A 20,658-nucleotide genomic window follows, 5' to 3' on the forward strand; every position below is an offset into this window, starting at 1 on the left:
GCAGAACAATCGTCAAAACTGCTTTCCAGTTGGTTCGTTTGAATAGGGGGCGTGCTTGAAGTTGTAGTAGTGGTTTTCCACCGATTTTTTTCAGGTATTGTTTTCTGCCCCCCCCCCCCCCCCCCCCCCCAGATGAGCTAACTGCCCACCCACACATGCCATTCTGGTCACTCCTCTGCTCAAAACCCTCTTTTGTTTTTCTCCTCGTTGCAGCAGGAAGGCCAGTTGGAGCATCAGTACAAGTGCACACCTGAGCTCTTCATCCCAGCCTTCACTGTCGTTCTTCAGCCTGGAGGAGGTGGAAAGCATCGTACGCTGACAAACATCTCAGTGGTAAATCAGGAGCCTCATCTTACCTGCCGTTCCATAAAAGACAGGTAAGAAAAGCAGCTCCCTGCACGTCCTAAAAGCTCTACACCAGGGCCTGTAAAAAAGAGGCCTGTAGCTACATGCATTTACTCTGTTTGTTTTCAAAGGGCCAAACAGCTCGCAGATGAACAGACGTGAGTCATTCTGGATGGGATAACGAATCCTGGCCAGCAGCTCCGAAAACGTGCCGTTATAATCTTTAATCAGTCAGTAAATGTTGTGTTACTTCCTCCTTTGAATAGATGTGGATGCCTGTTGATGCGGCGAGAGTTGAGATCATGTTAAAGGAAGAAGTGATATTAGGTGTTACGTAATCAGCACAGGCAGAACATGCCCCCCCCCCCCTCTTTTGTGTTCTTTGAACCAGTGTGTGTTTTTCTTCTTTGCTGGACTGTACCACTTGCACGACTGACACAGGTTGAGCGCCATCCGAAGCTTTAAAGATGCAGGGAATAATAAACCACACAGAGATCAGTGAAAGTCCATGACAGTCCAACACTCGTGAGAGCACTAAACGTACAGATAATTAACCACAGGGCAGTCCCACCCGTCCACTCCAACTTGAAGGGGCGCCTCTCACTTGGCCCTCAGTAATGAAGCACACCTGTTTTCACTTTCACCGATTAGCTTTAGACCTTTAGAGACTTCACAAGCAGGAAAAAAGTCAGATTATCATGGAAAATAATTCAGAGAATTGCAGAAACTACACAAACTGTTTTGTTTTACATTGAACACACACCTACTGTGGTTGTTTCGTGTTTATATTTCCCCTCCTGGTGCATTCATTTCACGCAACGCTGCCCCCTATTGGACACATTTTTTATAGCCGTAGTTATAGTAGTTGAATACTTGTTGTTTTTACACGATGTTCCTCAGAAATATGGCACATTAGGTGCTACTCTTCCTCTCGATCGTGCAGAACAGCAAACACGAGCACCTCTTAATAAACCTGCAGCGCTGAGCCAGTAAAATTCTGTAAATTAAACTTATTAAAGCAACATTTCACACGTTTTCGTGTCCTTTGGTGGCAGATTACACGCACTCCTAAAGCTCCCGCCGGCTCACAGCTCTGCTGCCATTTCCAGCACATGATCTCAGACGTGCTGTGTGCAAGTTTTCACCCACCAGATGTGAGCACGGCCAAGTGAACCACTGACTGTGGGGGAAAAAAAGTGGAGTAGGGTTTGTTTGAACGGCCTAATTATTGGAAAGTGCTTGTGTTTTCACAAATACGTAAACGTCAGTTGTATTACTTACTTTCTATCTGCATCTAAAACACATTTAACCTTGATTTTCTAAGCCAACCTGGCCGATGAATACGCTGATAAACGTACTTTACGCACAGGTTGTTGTGTCTGTGCCGTTTAAAACATTTTGCTTAAAGCATAATCTGTCCCTGTTATAAATTAACAACGCATTAATGTGTATTTACAGACAGGGACATGTCCCACATCAGCTCTGTTTACCGCAACTCGACAACCACCCTGCAGTCCGCGTGCCTCTCGAAGTAAAGCACATGACGTCACAGTGCTGAAGCACGTTGACACGAGCATGCAGGAGCTTTGCTACAGCCGTAAGTACGGAGCAAACGCGCAGCACAAACCAGAGCGAGGAAAATTAATGTTAATCATTTTTAAACCTATCAAATACATATTTAAAACTATCTAAAAGGCATTAATAACTCCAGATTGTACTAGAACTTTCTTCTAAATGTTCACACATTGTTAACATTCATGTAGAGTGTATATTTCCTCCACCTTTCTCAATCTTCTCATTATTATTGTTGAACGGTGCAACGAATTTGATCATAAAAACAACCTAAAATATAATGCCACTACCCGTTGAGGTTAGTTTTTCATTCTTGTAACTTTGTTGAGTCAGAGATATAATCCCAATGAAAGACAGCTGCTATTTTAACCAAACAGATAGCTCTCTAAATTTCTTTGCGGTGCTATTTCCCGTGTTACGGTGGCCTGGAGGACGCTCGGTGTGCAGAGCGGGCTACGCCCTCTCGTGTTTTGATCTGTTTGGAAAAGAACTCAGGACCAGTCACTCCGCAACGTGACTATTGAGCCCCGTGCGGCTAACCCCGCCCACCGCGACCAATCAAAATCTAGGTGGGCGGTCCATAGGCGCGGTCTCGAGTCCGCCTCGTCCAATCACGGTCGCGGATTCACCATCACTTGCCAGTCCATGCACAATCACGTGTGGCCATGCGTGTAAACTTCAGTTGGGGAGCGGACTGGGATTGTATGGAAGTCAATACTGAAGTCTAAGCAAATGCGTTCGCTGCTCTCAAGATTTTAAGCCGTTTTTTTCGAAAAATTTCGAGCATCTCACGGTGGAATATCAAATAAGCTGCTGTTATCATCAAGTCTATCGAAGGTAGGTTTGTCGACTTTGTGAAAAATATCGTTTCTGTTGCTTAGCAGCATTCTTACGATTACTAGCTGTTTACTACTGTGCTATTATCGCTCCAAAATGTAGACTTGAACACTATCAATTGAACATTGTCAAACTAAAAGCTATATTATCAAATGGAATATGTCCAGGTTTCAGTGTCTTTCACTGTGATGTTTGAGTTGTAGACGTTGCACAATGTGGTGCCAAAGCTGCGAAATGCCCCCACCCCCACACCGCCTTAGATTGATACAGATCAGTGTTTCTGGTATCAGTTTTGCTTACGTTTATTCATGATCCTGGTCACAGATTGTTGTGACATCCAAGTCGTGCTTTGTATTTGTCAGTGGCCCATATCTAAGGCGTGCAGCATTAAGACATTAAGACAACGCAGGCTTTTCATTATCTGAGGGCTTTTTATTAGGGGGTCTTAAACTGACGTTTAGCATTCATTTTTTTATTATTTTTTTGGAGGATTTATTCACAGATGTTTCAATTATGCTTGTTATAATCCGTAAGAACCCTCTGGATATGTGTGCAGATTAACTTGTGTTCATTGCAGCTCTGTTAACTGCACATGTCACTTAAAGGTATTTTAGATATGATTTGGAGGATCACATCATCTGAAGCACACATATTCTTGCTGCGCCATTTTCTGTAAATAAAGCTGCACGTACTTGCAGTGTGCTATGAACATGTGAATGCAAAGCTGCTTTACTTGTGCGGTGACTGTAGGAACTGCTCGCCTCTGATCTTTGAAAAAAATTAAAAAAAGATATCCTGTGATTTAAAGATGTTGCTAGTGTCCATGAATTGCACTTTCTGCTGCCATCCCTCTGTCATTTGCATCGGACATCATGCACAAAATGCGTGCCAGTAATGTTTATGCTTTGGTTTTCTACAGCCATCTTTGTTCCATGCGTCTTTACGCAAACGTGGAGTGGCCACCTGGCTGCCCCTCCTTTTGTGAGATGTTCAAAGTCTAGTTGCAGCTATGGCCTCCCTGCATTCCTCTCCTAGCCTTGAAAAGCCATGAGTAATAAACAATATGGCACACTGTTTTACCTACTTTATTTTTGTGTACATAAATGTAGAACTTCTTCATCCAATAATCTGTTTGATAGAGATCTTTGAGTGGGCAACTCAGAGATGAGTCCTCAAGTTTGGTGCATAAACATGTCAAAGTGGTCAGTTTTCACACCATTGAGCAGCAGGGTGACAGTAGAGATGATGTTCTGCATATCTGAACATTTTGAGCACGTGTTTGCCGGGTAGTGACCCAACAATTACAGTATAAAACACAGTCTGTAGTTTCCCCTCACAGTGATGACATCAAAGTGAGAAGCAGAGGTTCACCACCAACTTTAGAGCTGACACAGAGGAACAGCACCACAGTTTCCGTTTGGAGCTTCCACTGGTCATAAAGTAATTTCCTAATGAACCCCTGTGGGTGTAAAGGGTGAAAAGCAGAGATGGGCAGGTATTCTGGGACAAAAGTTTGTGAGATTGTGTCTGTACTGCGTGTTCTCAAACAACTGAAAACAATCATGAATGCCAACCTTATCAGAGGCTGCCAGGAAGCGACTCTGGTTTCCTCTTAAGGTGTCAGAAGTGATTTGGTTTCTGTTGTGTTTGCAACTTGCTTTGATTTTAGAGCAAATCCATGTTTGCAGTGTAAGAATTAATCTTGTGCTCATCGTGGTGTTTCAGGGCGTTGCTTTTATATCGTATCACACATGTGAATACAACTCTGCGCTGACCTTTGCTGCCTGGCTGAACAAAGTATCTTTTTTTATTATTATATTTATTATTATCATGTTATTGAATGCGGTTCAGATATTCTCAATAGCAGCAAAGCAGTTGCTCGTGTCATTCACACCAGAAACTTTATATTTAACGTGGAACAGCGACACTAATGTTGTTTGCATCTGGTCTGAGGGTCTGGGCTTTTTTAAGAACCGTCATCACCACTGGCAACCTTCTCGGCTCCTTTGAAAGTCCCAATAAAATGTTTTGAGCACAACAAGGACGGACTAAACCAAAATAAGAAAGAACATGCTTTGGTTTCTGTTTACTTTGTAAGTTACAAAGGCTGGTGGTGGAGTTTATTTTAGCTACAAAAAAAAAATAAAAAATCACAAGAAATAACCTTTATAGTATTTTAAATTTACACAAAAAATCCATGAGCATTCAGTTTGTTGTGGTGGCACACGAGGTCCATTATAAAGGAAGAAATCTTAGCTGTTTTAATGTTGTCTTTGCAGCTGTTCTCTGCTGAGGATTAACTGTGAAGATGATTCAGAGACAGTTTCCACTTGCTTGACAAATGCGCTGACATTGCAGGGATTGCACATGTAGCGATGCATGACATTTTGTCCTTTTTGTGGTTGGGTTGATTGGCGATATGCTCATCCTGCAGTCATTTAACACGCTGGAGGATGACAGACCAGTCTAATTTAAATGGAGCAGTAATCAGCAGATCTTCTGACTTTTTTTACACCCACTTCTACTCTTTTACAGGCATGGGTGTGTTTTAACAAAGCGCAACTGAAGTGAATGAAGGTATTTTTAGCTATTTATGCAGATCACTTTATCTCTGTGAGATTAATGTTTTACTCGTGCGTTGGAAAACGGCCGGGTGTCATTGAGCACTGACCGTGAATCAGCTCGCTGAGTTATACATGTTACAGGCCCAGTTGTAGGCGGAGCTGGGATCAGTGTGTGGGGTGGCATGCTTCTGCACGGCGCGCTCTGCTATTGGTCCAGCGAGCCGACCAATCAGCGGCCGCTGAGGCTCGCGGAAAACACGGCCACTGACACGTGCAGTGTGTACAAGAGATAATAGCTTGGTGATAGCAACAGGGCGAGCGGCACTCGCTGTATTGGCGACGTCCAGCGGTGACGCGCGGTTTCAACCGGAGGCGCGGACAGGTGAGGATGGTGCGTGTGAGTCGTGTTCGTGGTGCGGGGCGTTGGGATGGATGTGTGCGGCCGGAAGTTCAGACACATGTTCAGGCACGGAGCCACACCTTCCGCAGAGTCCTGCTGATCATTGCGGCAGGGAAGTGCCCCATGTTGCGCTGAAAAGCAGAAGAAAGCGGATTTTACATGCCATTAAAACCACATCCGCTCGGTCTATTTATGCATTTTACTGATATTTTGGGAGGTTTCTGCTTTTTACCCTGACGTCCTATAATCTATAACATTACCTTTGCGATATGCACAAAGCATCTCACACAGGTTGAGGAATAATAGCATAATTACTGGGTAACTGGGTCCAAGGCCTTTAATTATCTGTATCTTTGTTTTGACTAATTATCTGTCCAACGCCCCTCCCCCTCTATCTCATCCAAAACTTTATGGTATGCTTTAACAGAAATGTGTGAAATAATCATGTTTGAGGAGGTGCAAGCACTGCAACTCAGTGCTTATACGTGTTTATTCAAATTTAAAAGATAACACCGAGTGACGATCATCATCATGCCATGTCATGCAAATAATCCACTGGAATAATCAGTTAAATTCCCATTGATTAGGACGGTGTATCTACAGTCTGTGCATAGCCTTGCAGATACTGTTTTTGTATCAGATTAAATATCAGAGCTTATCCAACTTCATTAGACGCCGTGACGCTGTATGGCTTTGTTCATTTCAACGATGGCTCCTGCAGCTTGTTAACTTTGGTGAACTCCAAAAAGAGTCGAGCAGGTTTGAATTCAAAGCTGTCGCACGCTGTGAGCACGAATGATGCTGCAGTTTATTTTCCGATTGTCCTAAATGGAGTAAAAGCAGCGGAAAAACACGCAACACAACACAACCATCTATCCGTCGCCCTGGCATCAGTTGAAGAAGAAAGTACCGAGCTTTGGACGGAGCTTTTTTTTTCCCCCAAGGTGCATTTCTGTTGGTGATTTCTAAATTTGTGAAGCTGATCTTAAATTCGCTGGAGTTTTGACAGATTGTGGCATCTTTTCCGGGGGATAAAGCAGCTTTTACCATCTTAGCCAGTCGGGATGCCTTGTGTATTCCTTCCCACGCCAAGATGGACTCCAACTTGCATAATCGGAGGCTGGTCTCACAGGGTGCATTTCCTGTGAATAATTGGAGAGGGTGGGAGGCATAGTGAATCAGTGATTGTTACCTCACAGTCGACAGCTCAGGCCTGATGTGGCCACTGCGATGTGGAGTTTGTTTGTTCCAATCTAAAATCGAGGGGAGAATTTGAGCTTTAACCGGGCTGCATCAGATGTTCACCTTGCCTTGTGGACTGGGGCGACACATCCAGGCGTTTCTTAATAGCCCCGGCTCATTTCGCCACCACCATCCCTGTCTTGCAGCTCCTGCTATCATCTGTGGATGTATGCATGGATGCCAGCCTGCTTTGACACCCACTCACACCCCTCCCCCGCCCACTTCGGCCACACATTGTGCCATGTGCAAGTGTGCGTCACCCTCAAACATAATGCCCGTTAGCGTTGTATTTCGTAAGTTTGCCTTAAGTTGAAGTAATTTGCGAGTTAAAGTCGTCATCAGCTGTCCGTACCTGTTAGCTCTGCTGCTCTGAACCCATCCTCGCCATTTTTGGTCTTTGCGTCAGACGGGAAGCGTTTCTGTCTGAGCTGTCGGTGCGGCAACCAAAACTAAAGCCAAGCATCGCTGCACCCCTGTCAGAGGCGGGTAAACGGGCCTGTGGGGCAGCCAGGTGTATAAAATTAATTGGATTGACGACTTAATAGTTGCCTGCGTCTTCTCGCAATTGCGTCTTTAGGTCTTAAAGGATTATGGGTGCCATCTTGGCCTAGTAAATAAATAGCACAAGACTTTCATTTGCGTAGGTGATGGCTATAAACGTATACTTGGAGCTGCTATTCACAAATAAACCCCGATTTATCACAGGTCTCTGCTCCAATGTTTATTTTGACTGCCCTCTGGGCAAAAGGTGACTGTGCTATGACGACTAACCTGTGTAATGTTGCCTTCTATATTCAGAAGCATGTGTACGTAGTTGCACCTGAAGATTATTGTCATTCTGTGCACCAGATTAGGTGCCTTTTTATTCTTTTTATTTCTAGATAATCTGTGCAGAAGACTAATCAGCTGGGCCCTGAACAACAGCACAGTTTTACATGCAGCCCACACAGCACCATGTTCGAGTCCAACACGACCAATGCGATCTCTTTTGTTGTCTTTTCTAAGCTTTAGTCCTTCAGAGGTACTGATGTGTGAGTATTTTATGATCCTAACGCTGTTGCTTTTCTTCCTCTGTCTGTTCATTTCAGCTGGCCTTTAACACTTGGAGCATCACAACTCTGAGGAGGCGAGAAAACCAGAGACGAGTGAAAGGGAATGTGTTTTTCTCACTCTGCATCTCCATCTCTCGTCCCATCTGTTGGAGCACTTGTGCCAGAGCTGTTTCATAACAAGACATTCGTCTCGTCTGCGGCGTGTTGAGTGACAACTGAAGGTAAAATTCAGTCCTTTAGAGGCATCACTTACCTCTTTTTTTGTGGTTTGTGAGATGATTACAGTCTGCACTTCAGAGGGCTTTACAGGCACCGACTCATAAAAGAAAAACTTTGTTTTGTTTTGCAGGACGAACAAAGGATTTCTCTTCTCAGTTTTCATTTCACTTCTTTTAAATATCAACCAACAATGATTCACTTGTGTTTAAATAGTAGTCCCACTTGAATCAAATTTGCTCCAATCAAGCTGTCCCAGCCTCGTCCTACTCTAGTATGAGTTATGACAGCTCCACATCAACGCCCAGCAGCAGCACTCAGGGGGGAGTGTCGGCGGCTGACGAGAAAGACCAAGAAGTAGAGTCACGAGGGCTGAATGCTCAGAAGACCGGCGGCGCCAATGTCCCCAACCAGGGCCAGGGGAGCGGAGTCGGAGGGTGTTCGTCACCCGACGAGGGGTCAAGGTCCGGAGGTCTGTCGGGAGATCAAAGGGGGGCTACCTCGGATGATATGGACGGACTGTCCAGCGGGAACGACTCCGGGGATAGGGAGAACGGGTCTTGTAGACACCAGTCGTCCCGCAGCTCCCGCAGTCACGGCTCATCAAATGGAAAGGACTCCGGCATGATGCTGGAAACCACAGAGAGCAACAAGAGGTAAGGAAGAATATTACGTTATTGTTGATTAAAAGGATGTTTTTAAGGAGGGTGAATTCAAATTCAGCCAACAGCAGCTCTTCAGTGAGCTGAAACTGCCTTCTGCCTCTTAGTTCTGCTCGGTAGATTCCAGGAAATGCACATCATTTCTGTATTGTGTTCCTCTGATGCGATCACATGTGACACCCCAACGTGAGCGCGTGCTTCCTGCACAGACGACAAAGGACTCTCACACACAGAATGGAATTGAATCAGTGTCTTGTCCTGGTTTAAATGAGTGTTAGAAACTCACCAAAGTATTTTTAACTTCTCACCCAGCTCCAACTCTCAGAGTCTGTCGCCTCCCAGCGGCTCTCTGGCCTACAGCCTGCTGTCCACCAGCTCGGAGCACGACCCCCCCTCCACCTCGGGCTGCAGCAGCGACCAGTCGGCGAGGCTCCAGACGCAGAAGGAGCTGATGAAGGCCATCAAGGAGCTGAAGCTCCGCCTGCCAACTGAGCGCAAAGGCAAGGGCCACTCGGGCACCCTGAGCGCGCTCAAGTACGCACTTCAGTGTGTCAGACAAGTCAAAGGTAAGGCCTGTTTTGGTAGGAATATGTGTGTTAGCACTGGTTTATTTCTGTATGTGATGCTGCCCGTGAGCATTTCAACACCCTGACTGAGAAATGTGAAATGTTTGCAGCTAACAAAGAGTACTATCATCAGTGGAGTGTGGAGGAGTGTCACGGCTGCAGCCTGGACTTGTCTGCCTTCACCATCGAGGAGCTTGACAACATCACTTCAGAGTACACGCTCAAAAACACTGTGAGTTTTACACAGTTATTCACCCATCTCATGCTTTCTACAACATCTCTTAAGAGGCTCAGCCTTCTAAACCAAGCCGTCTAACCTCCTCCTTCCTCTTCTCCAGGACACGTTCTCCATGGCGGTGTCATTCTTGTCGGGGAAAGTCGTGTACGTGTCGCCACAGGGTTCATCCCTGCTGCGCTGCAAGCCCGAGTTTCTCCAGGGAACAATGTTTTCTGAGCTTTTGGCTCCGCAGGACGTCAGCACTTTCTACAGCGGCACAGCCCCCTGCCGCCTGCCCGCCTGGGCCTCCTGCATTGGCTCAGGTGAGTTTAGACTTGCTAAGATTAGGTGAAGAAACTCAGGGGCGTGCTTCCTGTACTGACCGACTCTTCCCTCCCCTCAGCCCCTCCTCCTGCTGACTGCACTCAGGAGAAGTCCATGTTTTGTCGGCTCAGCGCCCACCGGGCACGGGGCGGCGAGATTCGCTACTACCCGTTTCGCCTCACGCCGTACCAGCTGACCCTCAGAGACTCCGACGCCGCAGAGCCTCAGCCCTGCTGCCTGCTCATCGCAGAGAGGGTCCACTCCGGATACGAAGGTATTTCATACAGCCCCACTTTTATACATCTGTGAACGAGCCAGCAGAGCATTGTTTATGTTCATTTTAGTCTTTGAGCGACACATTCTGTGGCACTTTTAGTTTATTTGACCCTGAAAAGGCTTTTAGTTGAAGTAAAAGCCCAGTATTTAACATTTTGATGCAGTACAAGACCCATGCACGTCCTCATCATCAGCAGTATAATTTAAAAGATTGGTTAGCATTTGTTAGCAGAGACCGTTGCATCATTTGCATCTGTTCCCTTTTTCCTCCCATCAGCTCCTCGTATCCCTCCTGACAAGAGGATCTTCACCACCAGTCACACTCCCAGCTGCCTCTTCCAAGAAGTGGACGAGAGGTCAGTTCCCCACCTTTAAAAGTTTAAGTCTAGATTTAAAAGCCATACATCTGGTTTTATGTGGGGATTTCTCCTCATTTCCAGTATCCAGTGTGCACTTCTTTGCATGTCTTTGTGAGAACATTCCTCTTTATCACCTCTGAGTATTTTGTTATTGGTTAGAAGTATGTAATGTGTAATTATGTGTATATGTGGTGTGTTTTCAGGGCTGTGCCACTGTTGGGCCACCTGCCACAGGACTTGGTGGGGACCCCCATCCTGCTTTACATCCACCCAGAGGACAGACCCATGATGGTGGCTATTCATGAGAAGAGTGAGTCAGCTTAACTATTATTTCTGCTTTCATATTGTAGGAATATACGTCATAAATATATCGTATATGTAGATTTAAAGATGTGAGGTTTTGTCTGACTGTTGAGGTCGTTTAAATTCAATTAACTTTTTCTGTTGAGGTAAAACGAGCTTTGTGATACAAGAATAGAGGTCAGAAAGAGATTAATATGCCATTATCTTTACTTTATGGATGCTGTTGTCTTTAAATTGTGCCCTTTTGGCACTAAAGATGCCAAAAACTCATCATTGCTGCACATTATTAGTGCGCAGCAGAAATTATGCCACCAATCACAGTTAATTTATTCACAAAACATCTATCTTATAGCCAGAGTAGATGGTAAAGTGCAGAGAGTACAGACTGTCTTTGCTCATCAGTGATTATTAAAGCTTCATGGAGGCTTTCACATGGTCTACAGTTATCTTGTGGTGTTTTATAGCAGATATCTCTAATCAAACACTTTTTAAGATTAACACACTTGTCTTTTCAGAGGTTTAGTCACCACTGAGCATCTATTTGATAAGTTAGAACCAGTTATGGGCAGAAATGAGCCATGATGGGCCAAACTGACCATCTATGCCTTATGAAAAGGCTTGATTCGACTAAAGTGATCTTACTGGTGTGAAGGTTGCACTTTATGTCTCATCCATGTGGAGCTTGATCTGAATTATGGAGGCACGAATAAAAAGGAAATTAAAAAGAGTTTTCTGAAGATAACATTTTGTCGTGCCTTTCCAGTTTCAGTATTATCGGTCAGACCTTGGTTCCAATCAGATTATTTTATGATCCGGTTTCCTCTTTGTCAGGTCAGACCAACCTGACTTTTAACTGGTATTTCTTTTCCAAATCATTCTCTGAAAAACCCTAAAAATGGTCGTGTGTTATCAGTCATTTCTGAAATGTTCATTTCAGTCTAACTGGTAATGACAGCCACCTTAAAAACCACCTTAAAAAGCGGCCATGAGTCTTTACATACAATAGATTTTTTGTTTCAATGCCACGTTTTCTTCATATAAAGGCGATGGCGTCCTCACTACACGTTATTATAGACTTTAGTCTTTAGTTGTAGCCAATTAAAACCAGGCATAACTGTATACTGTACAGGCTCAGCTGCTCCATCCTAACGTGCTCCTTCTTCTCTCTTCAGTCTTGCAGTTTGCAGGTCAGCCGTTTGAGTATTCGCCCCTGCGGATGTGCGCCCGCAACGGGGAATATCTGACCATCGACACCAGCTGGTCCTCCTTCGTCAACCCCTGGAGCAGAAAGGTGGCGTTTGTTGTTGGACGCCACAAAGTCAGAACGTAAGTTGTTTTTTTTCTTTGTTTCTTTGCCTTAGCACACAGTTTCTCTGCTCTCTGGTGCTCAGACGCCCTCTCTCTCCCTCTCTGTCCGTCTCCAGGAGCCCTCTGAACGAGGACGTGTTCTCCATGCCGCAGGGCTGCGAGGGTCGCGTCACCACACCCGACGTCGTCCAGCTGAGCGAGCAGATCCACCGGGTCCTGGGGCAGCCGGTGCACAGCGGCAGCTCTCAGGGCTACAGCTCGCTGGGGTCCAGTGGCTCGCGGGGCTCTCGGTCCCACCAACAGCACCTCAGTGCCTCGTCCAGCGACAGCAACGGCGCCACCATGGAGGAAACCGCCACTGCGGTGACTTTGCACAAGCCTGTGAGTCAGAGCAGGAAGTGCTTTTTAATCTAAAATGCATTTAGAAACAAACACAAAGAATAAACTCGGGATAAACTTTTTAGTCGCACCAACATCGTAATCTCTGGTCACCTCCTGGCCTCTGCCAGACTCGATTCCATGAGACTTCTTCACTAATTCAAGTTGAATGGGTTGCAAATGCGAGCAAGATCTTGAAACAGGCCTTTCAGAGGGTTTAAAGTGCACTTTGAGCTCCACAAACTGATGATTTTTAAACTCAAAAGTGGTCAAATCTAATCATGATCACATATGAGCATGAGATTATCTTTAATTGTTTATATAATTTATTTTATGTGGTTTTCCAGATGACGTTTCAGCAGATCTGCAAAGACGTTCACATGGTCAAAACCAACGGGCAGCAGGTTTTCATCGAGTCTCGCAACCGCCCGCCGCCCAGAAAAAACACCAGCGCAGGTGAGTTAAAAAGGCCCATCGGTGTTCATCTCCATGATCAAATCTAAAGATGGTTAACGATGATGGGAGGATAAATGATGACGTTCTCATTTCTATTCTTCATTCAGGCGCAACGGCCGTCAAAGCCATCAGCAACGACCCATTCAGAGGTTTGACAGCTGACGTGACGCCTCCACCCAAAGCTGTGGTCCCAGCGCCGCTGGTGCAGAAGGAGCCATGTACAGGATACTCCTACCAGCAGATCAACTGTCTGGACAGCATCATCAGGTTTGTGCACGAGCCCCGTAGCCGTCTGCGTCCCGCCATGTTCTCCCCATCAGTCCGCTCATCCAGTGTTGTTCTACACAGGTACCTGGAGAGCTGCAACATTCCTAACACTCTCAAAAGGAAGTGTGGCTCCTCCTCCTGCACGTCTGATGACGACAAGCAGCCGGACGCCAGCAGCAACTGCAAAGGTACTTTTATTATGTTCGACCAGAATGAGATACTATGGAAGTATTACTTAGAGTAATGAGAAGCAGAAGAAACATATCTGACCATCTGCTCGTACAGTCAGAAAATGTGAGCTTGACTTGCCTGATGAGACTAATAAACCTGGTTGTTCATGTTTCTGTTTATCTGAACTGTGACGCTGATCTCTCTCCAGGTGGTTCAGTAAACCTTGTAGGTGAACCACCTCCTCTGCCTCCTCTGACCATGGCCACGAAGGCAGAGAGTGTAGCCTCAGTAACGTCTCAGTGTAGCTTCAGCAGCACCATCGTCCATGTAGGAGACAAGAAACCTCCCGAGTCAGGTGGGCACCGTCAACACTCACACTCTCTGCAGGTCCTCGATGGGAAAAATGCCAAGATCCATGATGAAGTTCTATTTTTGTTTTTAGCATATTTCAACTAACAAAATCTTTTTTTCCTCAGTGGAAGTCGGAAAAAAAAACATTATGTTCTGGGATCTTTTATAAATTCATTGCCTCGTGATAAAAGACGGCAGGTAAAACTCACTTAGACCTCCAATTCTCACTGCAGCTTTTTTAGTTTTTTAGCAGTTTCTTGAGGTTTTGTTGTACCCAAACAGATTTTCTACAGTTTTCATTCAAGTTCATGTCTTTTCAAATTGGATTATGCCACTTGAATATGCTGGAGCATCTTGAGGCCAAAAACACAAGAAAAAGAAGAATCTTGAACTCTGTCTGCTGCTATCTGTATTTATCCTTGAAAGTCTTGCATAGCCAGCCTGTCTCCAAAGTCTGGCTGCACCTTCCTAACATTTTAATGACGGTGCCCTTGTAAAATGGTATCGAGGAGGAAGTTGTTTAGGCTAAAACAACGAGCAAACATGCAAGAACATAACATCTGTACATCTGTACATCCATTCAGCAGAAGAACCAGACAGAATCAGGCTGCCGCCTCATTACAGGATCTAAATCTTTTAAGAGGTGGTAGTTTCCTAAAGCAAAGGTCAATTGGAACACTATAGGAGTAAGGGTACGCGAAGATTGGCTCACATTAACCCAAGTCTGTGCTAAATCTTGTAAGGAAATGGCAACCAGGTCTATGGAAAGTACAAAACAAGTGACTTGGCTAAAAGACCTCCCAGAAGTATGGGAGGAAAAAACACCACTTCAGTATCTGTATAACTCTGTATAACTCTGAACTACAAATGATGCACTTTAACATGCCAGTCATGCAAAAGAGCTGTTTGATACTCACTGTTAGAGAGCTGTTGGTTCAATGTTTATGTTTCCAGTCTCTTCTCATTCAGGAAAAAACTCTAAAATAATCTGTTGAATTGTCACCTTTTTGAACATTTTGAGGTTTATTTAGCATTTCTTTGTAATAACTGTGATTCTAAAAAACCTTTTCTCTTTTGTCTTCATAACACCCCGTCATCTTCCTGTTCCGTCACAGACATCGTGATGGAAGAGGCTCCTCCTCTCACTGCTGCGCTTCCCACCATCGCCACCCTGACTCGGCCTTTGGGCGGTTCAGCGCGTCCCACTAACGTCGCCATCGCCCATTCTCTTCCTCGCCTCCCATCCCCTCCGCCACCTCCTCAACCTCAGCCGGAGAGAGACAGCCGGAGAAGTGGAGGCGGAGGTGGCCGGCTGGGTCTTACCAAGGAGGTGCTGTCCGCCCACACCCAGAAGGAGGAGCAGGCCTTCCTCGACCGCTTCAAAGACCTCAGCAAGCTGCGCGTTTTCGATCAGACGGCGTCTTCGACTGTGCGCTACCACACCCCAGCTGCTCTGTCACGAGGTAGACACGCACACACAAACACTGCTCATTCATGAAGACGATGGCAGTGAGAGACAGTGTGGGGAAATAAAGGGGAAGTGGTGGCGTAGTTTGGGAAATTACTGATGTTAAGCAACATAATTAATGCTGTGTTCCCCTCTCTTTCCCAGGAGTGCGTTGCTCTCGTGACTACCCGGCAGCAGGGGGCAGCACCGGTCACCGGTGGGGTCGTGGCGGTAAGAGACTCAGACACCAAGAGTCGTCTGACCAGCGCAGCTCTCTGGGCCCGCCTGGGAGTCACCAGGACCCCAGAACCAGCACGGACCCCATGCCTTTCAGCATGCCCCTCGCAGCTCCCACCACCTCCTCCTCCTGGCCCTCCCTGGGCTCCCAGGCCAGCATCCCCCCCGCCCCTTTTGCCCCCGGTTTGCTTCCAATCTACCCCGTCTACCCACAGCTCCCACAGCTCACGCAGCCCTTACCCGTCCCTGACCCGTCACGTTTCCCCCCTGCCCAGATGGTACCTCCCATGATGGCCCTCGTTCTGCCCAACTACATGTTCCCCCAGATCGGAGCACCCATGTCTCAACAGGGTGCCCCTACAGGGACCTTCTACAACCCCAACTACACTTACCCCGGGGCCCCCACAGTCCCTGTCCCAAATATTCCCAACCCGGTGCACATGCCGGCCACCTGCACCCAGTCCCGCAGCAGCACCCCGCTGTCCTGCACCCAGGTGCCTGCAGACGGTGCAGAGTCCCCCCTCTTCCAGTCCCGGTGCTCCTCCCCTCTCAACTTGCTGCAACTGGAGGAGTCACCGATCAACCGGTTGGAGGTGGCTACAGCACTAGTAATATCACAGCAAGCCGCGCCCTCTGTGCAGGGCGGTGCAGCAGGGGGGCAGAACTCAGCCAATCAGAGGAGCTCTGATGATACCTCAAAGGAGAATGAGAATGTAAGAGCTGTTGTTCACTCATTTAATGTAAAATGAGTCTTAATTTGATCAAGTATTTAGTAAATTTACACGTTTGTTGTTTATTTTTCCCTTTTTTAGGGTGAAACTAACGAGTCCAACCAAGATGCCATGTCCACCTCAAGCGACCTGCTGGATCTGCTGCTGCAGGAAGACTCCCGCTCAGGCACCGGCTCGGCCGCCTCCGGTTCAGGCTCCTCAGGCACGAGGTCCTTAGGCTCCGGCTCCGGCTCCGGCTCCAATGGCTGCAGCTCCTCTGGCACCAGTGGAACTAGTACGTGTTTTTTTTCTTAAAAGACAGACGCACAAACAGACTTAGATACCTTATGAAATGCTCTTTAGTTCAATGATCACCATTTTCGGCATGAAGAGTTACGGTTATTTTAGTTGTATGATAGATGTGATGATTGAGCCCAGCAATACAAAAATGTTGGTTTTGATATGATAAAGTTTTAAATAATTGGCAAAAACTGTAACACACTTGTGGGTATTGATGAATAATTAAGCTAATTAATTAAATATATAATAACGAATTAAATAGATTTTCCCATATTACAGTCGGGCCTGTTGATTTTAAACACAAAACAAAAACGGTATAACGTTTCAGTCGCTTTACTTAACCGAATATGAGAGGAAGTCTGTAGAGAAAACTGTGGCACCACTGGACCTTCCAATAAGATAATGATCGAAAACATCCAGAAAACGAGACACTCCTTCTGTTGGGGGCAGAAGCAGAGCAGCGAGGATGGAAAGTTAGAATCTGTCCAGTGGAAGTAGGATGTAGAGGATTTGTTGCAAAGTCTGTTGTCTCATTGTAGAGGGAGCTGGGTGTAAGTGGACAGAGTGTGAGGAAAATAGTGAAGGAAGTGTCAGATGAGGCAGTAAAGTCCAGTCAGTGGATTTGGGTTAGAAGAAGCAATAGCAGCTGGGGGCCCAGCAGGGGGAGCACTTAGGGTAAACATACTCTTGGAAGAGGCAAAGAAGAAATTCAGGATATTTAAGTGGAGGGTGTGGCCCATGTGAGCCTTCTGAAACCAGGCGGCCATTTTAAGTGAGTTGTATGGCTTTGTTTTTGCTGGCATTTTTAGTGATTGTAGGACTGTTTAGGTGAGTTTGTCTGCTGAATCTGCTGGCGTGTCGTGTCCTGCCTCCACCTCTGGCACCCTCTATACTTTCATTACCCCCTACCCGAACCAGGGTTTGAATCCCCACTCCGCTGTGACTGGTGTGCAGTTGGTGAGAGGCTGGGGTGGCTTGTGGCTGTGGAAAAAAAGATGGTTGTTGTGGTTTGAGGACCAGTGATGGCTGGCATTAGGGGGGTGACTCCGGGACGCCAGTGGTCCAATGACATGTTGGTCAGCACTGCTCACTGATATATATAGGGAGTATAGGGAATTATTCACTGAGTCTGGTCCATTTTTTTTCTTCTTGTGTTTACCTTGAATCTAAGAAAGGGTATTTGTCATAAAAATATTTGGGGAAAAGCCATAGAAATAGTTGCATTTTATTATAAACGCCGGTTAAATGAATGTTTAATTTTTATGAACCTCATCTTGCACGATGTCCTACCATCATTTGACTCTTAATGCCATTTCCAGTCAAAAGAAAAAGTCACAACTCTTAAGTTGGTGTGAATGGGTTTGGACTTAACTGTACATTGTTTATTAGATCACCTTCAAACATACAAAGAAAATGGGCCTTTTCACATTATACAACCAATGATTAGCTGTCATAGTGACTCTGCTTGTGCTTACTTAAATGTGAAATGGCTCAACTTGAAGGATCACAAATGGAAACCTCTTCTTTTGTCTGTGATGGATCTATTTAAAAAGTACATTTAAGACTGCAACCTCTAAAATTGACTCTGCGAAGCACAAACCACTTGACATGTCTGCCCACAATTAAACGAGAGCTTTGACCTCTTGTCCATTCAGGCGGCAGCCACACCAGCAAGTACTTTGGAAGCATCGACTCATCGGAGAACGACCACTCCCGTAAGCAGCCAGCAGGGGGCAGCAGCGGTAGAGGGGACGGCAGGGAGGAGCAGTTCATCAAGTGTGTCCTGCAGGACCCCATCTGGCTGCTGATGGCCAACACGGACGACAAGGTCATGATGACGTACCAGCTGCCCGTCAGGTGAGATGTGACCTGTGGCTGTAACCATCAGAAGAGAAAAATAAAGTTAATTTAATGTATGAAGCTTCGACAGCTGGCACTTTTAACACTGAGCCTCTCCTGTGTGTATATCAGGGACATGGAGACGGTGCTGCGGGAGGATCGTGAGGCCCTGAGGAACTTGCAGAAACATCAGCCGCGCTTCACAGATGAGCAGAAGAAGGAGCTGAGTCAGGTTCACCCCTGGATCCGCACAGGGCGCCTGCCACGTGCCATCAACATCTCTGTAAGCTCTGCCGCTCCAGCCCGTGCCATGTTTGTAGAAGCAGAATGCATCGGTGCACAGTAAAGTAACCGCGATCCGTCCCCTTCTGTTTGATTTCAGGGCTGCGCAGGCTGCAAGTGCCCCCCGCCCATGTCTCCCGTTGCCCCATTTGATGTAGAAATCCACGAGATGGAGCTCTGCACTGTGCTGAAGACTCAGGAGGAGAGCGTCAGCAAGGCCGGGACAAGTCTCACAGAGACCGCGATGGATGACGCTCAGCCAGAAGACGAAGGCGAGGAGGAAGAGGTGGAAGCCAAAAAGCAAGACGGCAACCAAGACATGACGGCAGAGGAGCCGAGCGCGACCTCAGAGGCTGTGTGCGAAAAGGCGGGGACCTGAGCGCCGGAAAAAAAGAGCCTCTTGTGTTTACCGCAACCTTTCCGGTGATGCGCAGAATAATATGCACCTTCCAGGACTTTCTGCGTTAGTGACACGGTGCCAGGGAAAACCAGCTCTGTGGGGACATTGAGGTGCATATTAATCCACACAACTGCCATTTATTGTTGGGCAGGTCAGACGGGACGGTTGAATTGTCTGACTTTGACTGCAACGCCTCAGGCGTGGTGTGGGACTGCATATGAAAGCAACAGGCGGATTCCACTCTTTTTTTAGAGTGGATTGGTTATTTCTCCCCTCTTTTTGCTGTTCTTTTCAGCATATTTATGTTCACTGTAAAGTAGTCAGAGAGGACTGAGGTGAATGTGTTACAAATATGGCACCTTTGCAGAAAGATCAACCACCTCCCTGAAGTTTCCATTTCTTCTGGTCAGGGTCCAGCTCATGTGACTGTTCTTTACAACGAATGTTTCGGGGATCCTTTTCACACTGAAATCCTGTAAAAAAAAGTTTGTTTTTGTAAAAAAACTTGTCGTAAATGGCTGAAGAAGCTACTTTGATTTAACTGAGCAAATGTACAGTGGGAAACAGGTAATTTTATAAACATTGTGTATATTTTTGTACTTGAATCCTCTACAGATGGATGAAGGAGAAATGCCCAAAAAGTCTGTAAAAAGTGAAAAGAAAAGAAATTTGTTGTGAATTTGCTAATTGAAAGTGTGTCAGGAAAACAATCAGACGACACTCGCTGGACAGTGTTTTGGCACGGCTTTACGTGGCGTTTGTGGCATCACTAAGAGACGGATCCACATTTTTAACGTCTCGTTTTAGTTTGAGCATTAATGTTGACAACAACAAGCTGAACAGACACTATTCTCCAAATGTTCAGTGACACTTTCAGAGGACGTAGAGCGTTTGCGTGGCCAGCGCTCGCCCGTGGTGGCTTTTGAAAGAGGTGGGCGCTACTTTTCGAAAAGTCCTGAGAGATGGGAGAGTGTTGCCGATCTTCTCTTTACCTCCGTCACTTTCTTTCTCTTCCTCTCTGTGGCACTGTTCTGGTCATGTGATATCCTATGCTTCGTGGCGTCGGTGGCGTCTGCGACAGTTTAATATTTTTGTGAAGTTATTTGTACAAAAAGGTGACAATAAAATGAGTTGAAATGCATTTAAATGGGAAGCCTGTTTTGTTTTTTCTTCTCCAGCACAGTTAGATTTATACAGCTCCTTGCAGTCTATTTTTGTCTTTGGGTGTTTTTCAGCAGTTGGCCAGGGTACATAGAAGCGTCCAGAACGAACTGGATCAGCCGGGAGCAGACCAGGGCAGCTGCTCTCCTACCTGACCACAGTCTCCTTCTATTCAACTGTGGTTTCAACCCTAAGTGGTCACCGCAGCTTAAAAAAGATAAAGGCATGTCCTCGTATAGACAAACACAAAGTGGCAAAGTTTACTTCTCAGCACATGATGATTACAGTAAAGATCATAATGCATGTGGCTTATGTTATGAGCCAGCTGTTAATAAAAACCAATCTTAAAGTTATATGAATCCAAATCTATTTTTACAATCATGATGAATGTTCATGTGCCAAAACAAAGCATATTT

The 20,658-nt window shown here is 46.0% G+C and overlaps 1 protein-coding gene across 4 annotated transcripts; it reads left to right on the top strand.

Moving 5' to 3' along the window:
• Positions 1 to 216: 216 nt before the first annotated feature.
• Positions 217 to 20,222, top strand: per1b (period circadian clock 1b). 4 transcript variants are annotated; one of them, XM_075451063.1, is made up of 22 exons: positions 217 to 377; positions 1,804 to 1,942; positions 8,049 to 8,233; positions 8,362 to 8,884; positions 9,203 to 9,456; positions 9,567 to 9,688; positions 9,795 to 9,996; positions 10,077 to 10,271; positions 10,551 to 10,629; positions 10,836 to 10,942; positions 12,108 to 12,261; positions 12,360 to 12,624; positions 12,969 to 13,077; positions 13,185 to 13,344; positions 13,426 to 13,532; positions 13,724 to 13,870; positions 14,982 to 15,329; positions 15,479 to 16,263; positions 16,363 to 16,555; positions 18,216 to 18,417; positions 18,532 to 18,682; positions 18,782 to 20,222. In XM_075451063.1, the coding sequence occupies exons 4-22, from the start codon at positions 8,505 to 8,507 to the stop codon at positions 19,058 to 19,060; spliced, it is 4,239 nt and encodes a 1,412-aa protein (XP_075307178.1). In that variant the 5' UTR covers positions 217 to 377; positions 1,804 to 1,942; positions 8,049 to 8,233; positions 8,362 to 8,504; the 3' UTR covers positions 19,061 to 20,222. The 4 variants fall into 4 exon arrangements, with proteins under 4 accessions (XP_075307178.1, XP_075307179.1, XP_075307177.1 ...); XM_075451064.1 differs by lacking the exon at positions 1,804 to 1,942; XM_075451062.1 differs by lacking the exons at positions 217 to 377; positions 1,804 to 1,942 and adding an exon at positions 2,586 to 2,754.
• Positions 20,223 to 20,658: the final 436 nt, after the last annotated feature.

This window comes from Odontesthes bonariensis, chromosome 19 (genome assembly GCF_027942865.1).
Source record: "Odontesthes bonariensis isolate fOdoBon6 chromosome 19, fOdoBon6.hap1, whole genome shotgun sequence".
NCBI classification, from domain to species: domain Eukaryota; kingdom Metazoa; phylum Chordata; class Actinopteri; order Atheriniformes; family Atherinopsidae; genus Odontesthes; species Odontesthes bonariensis.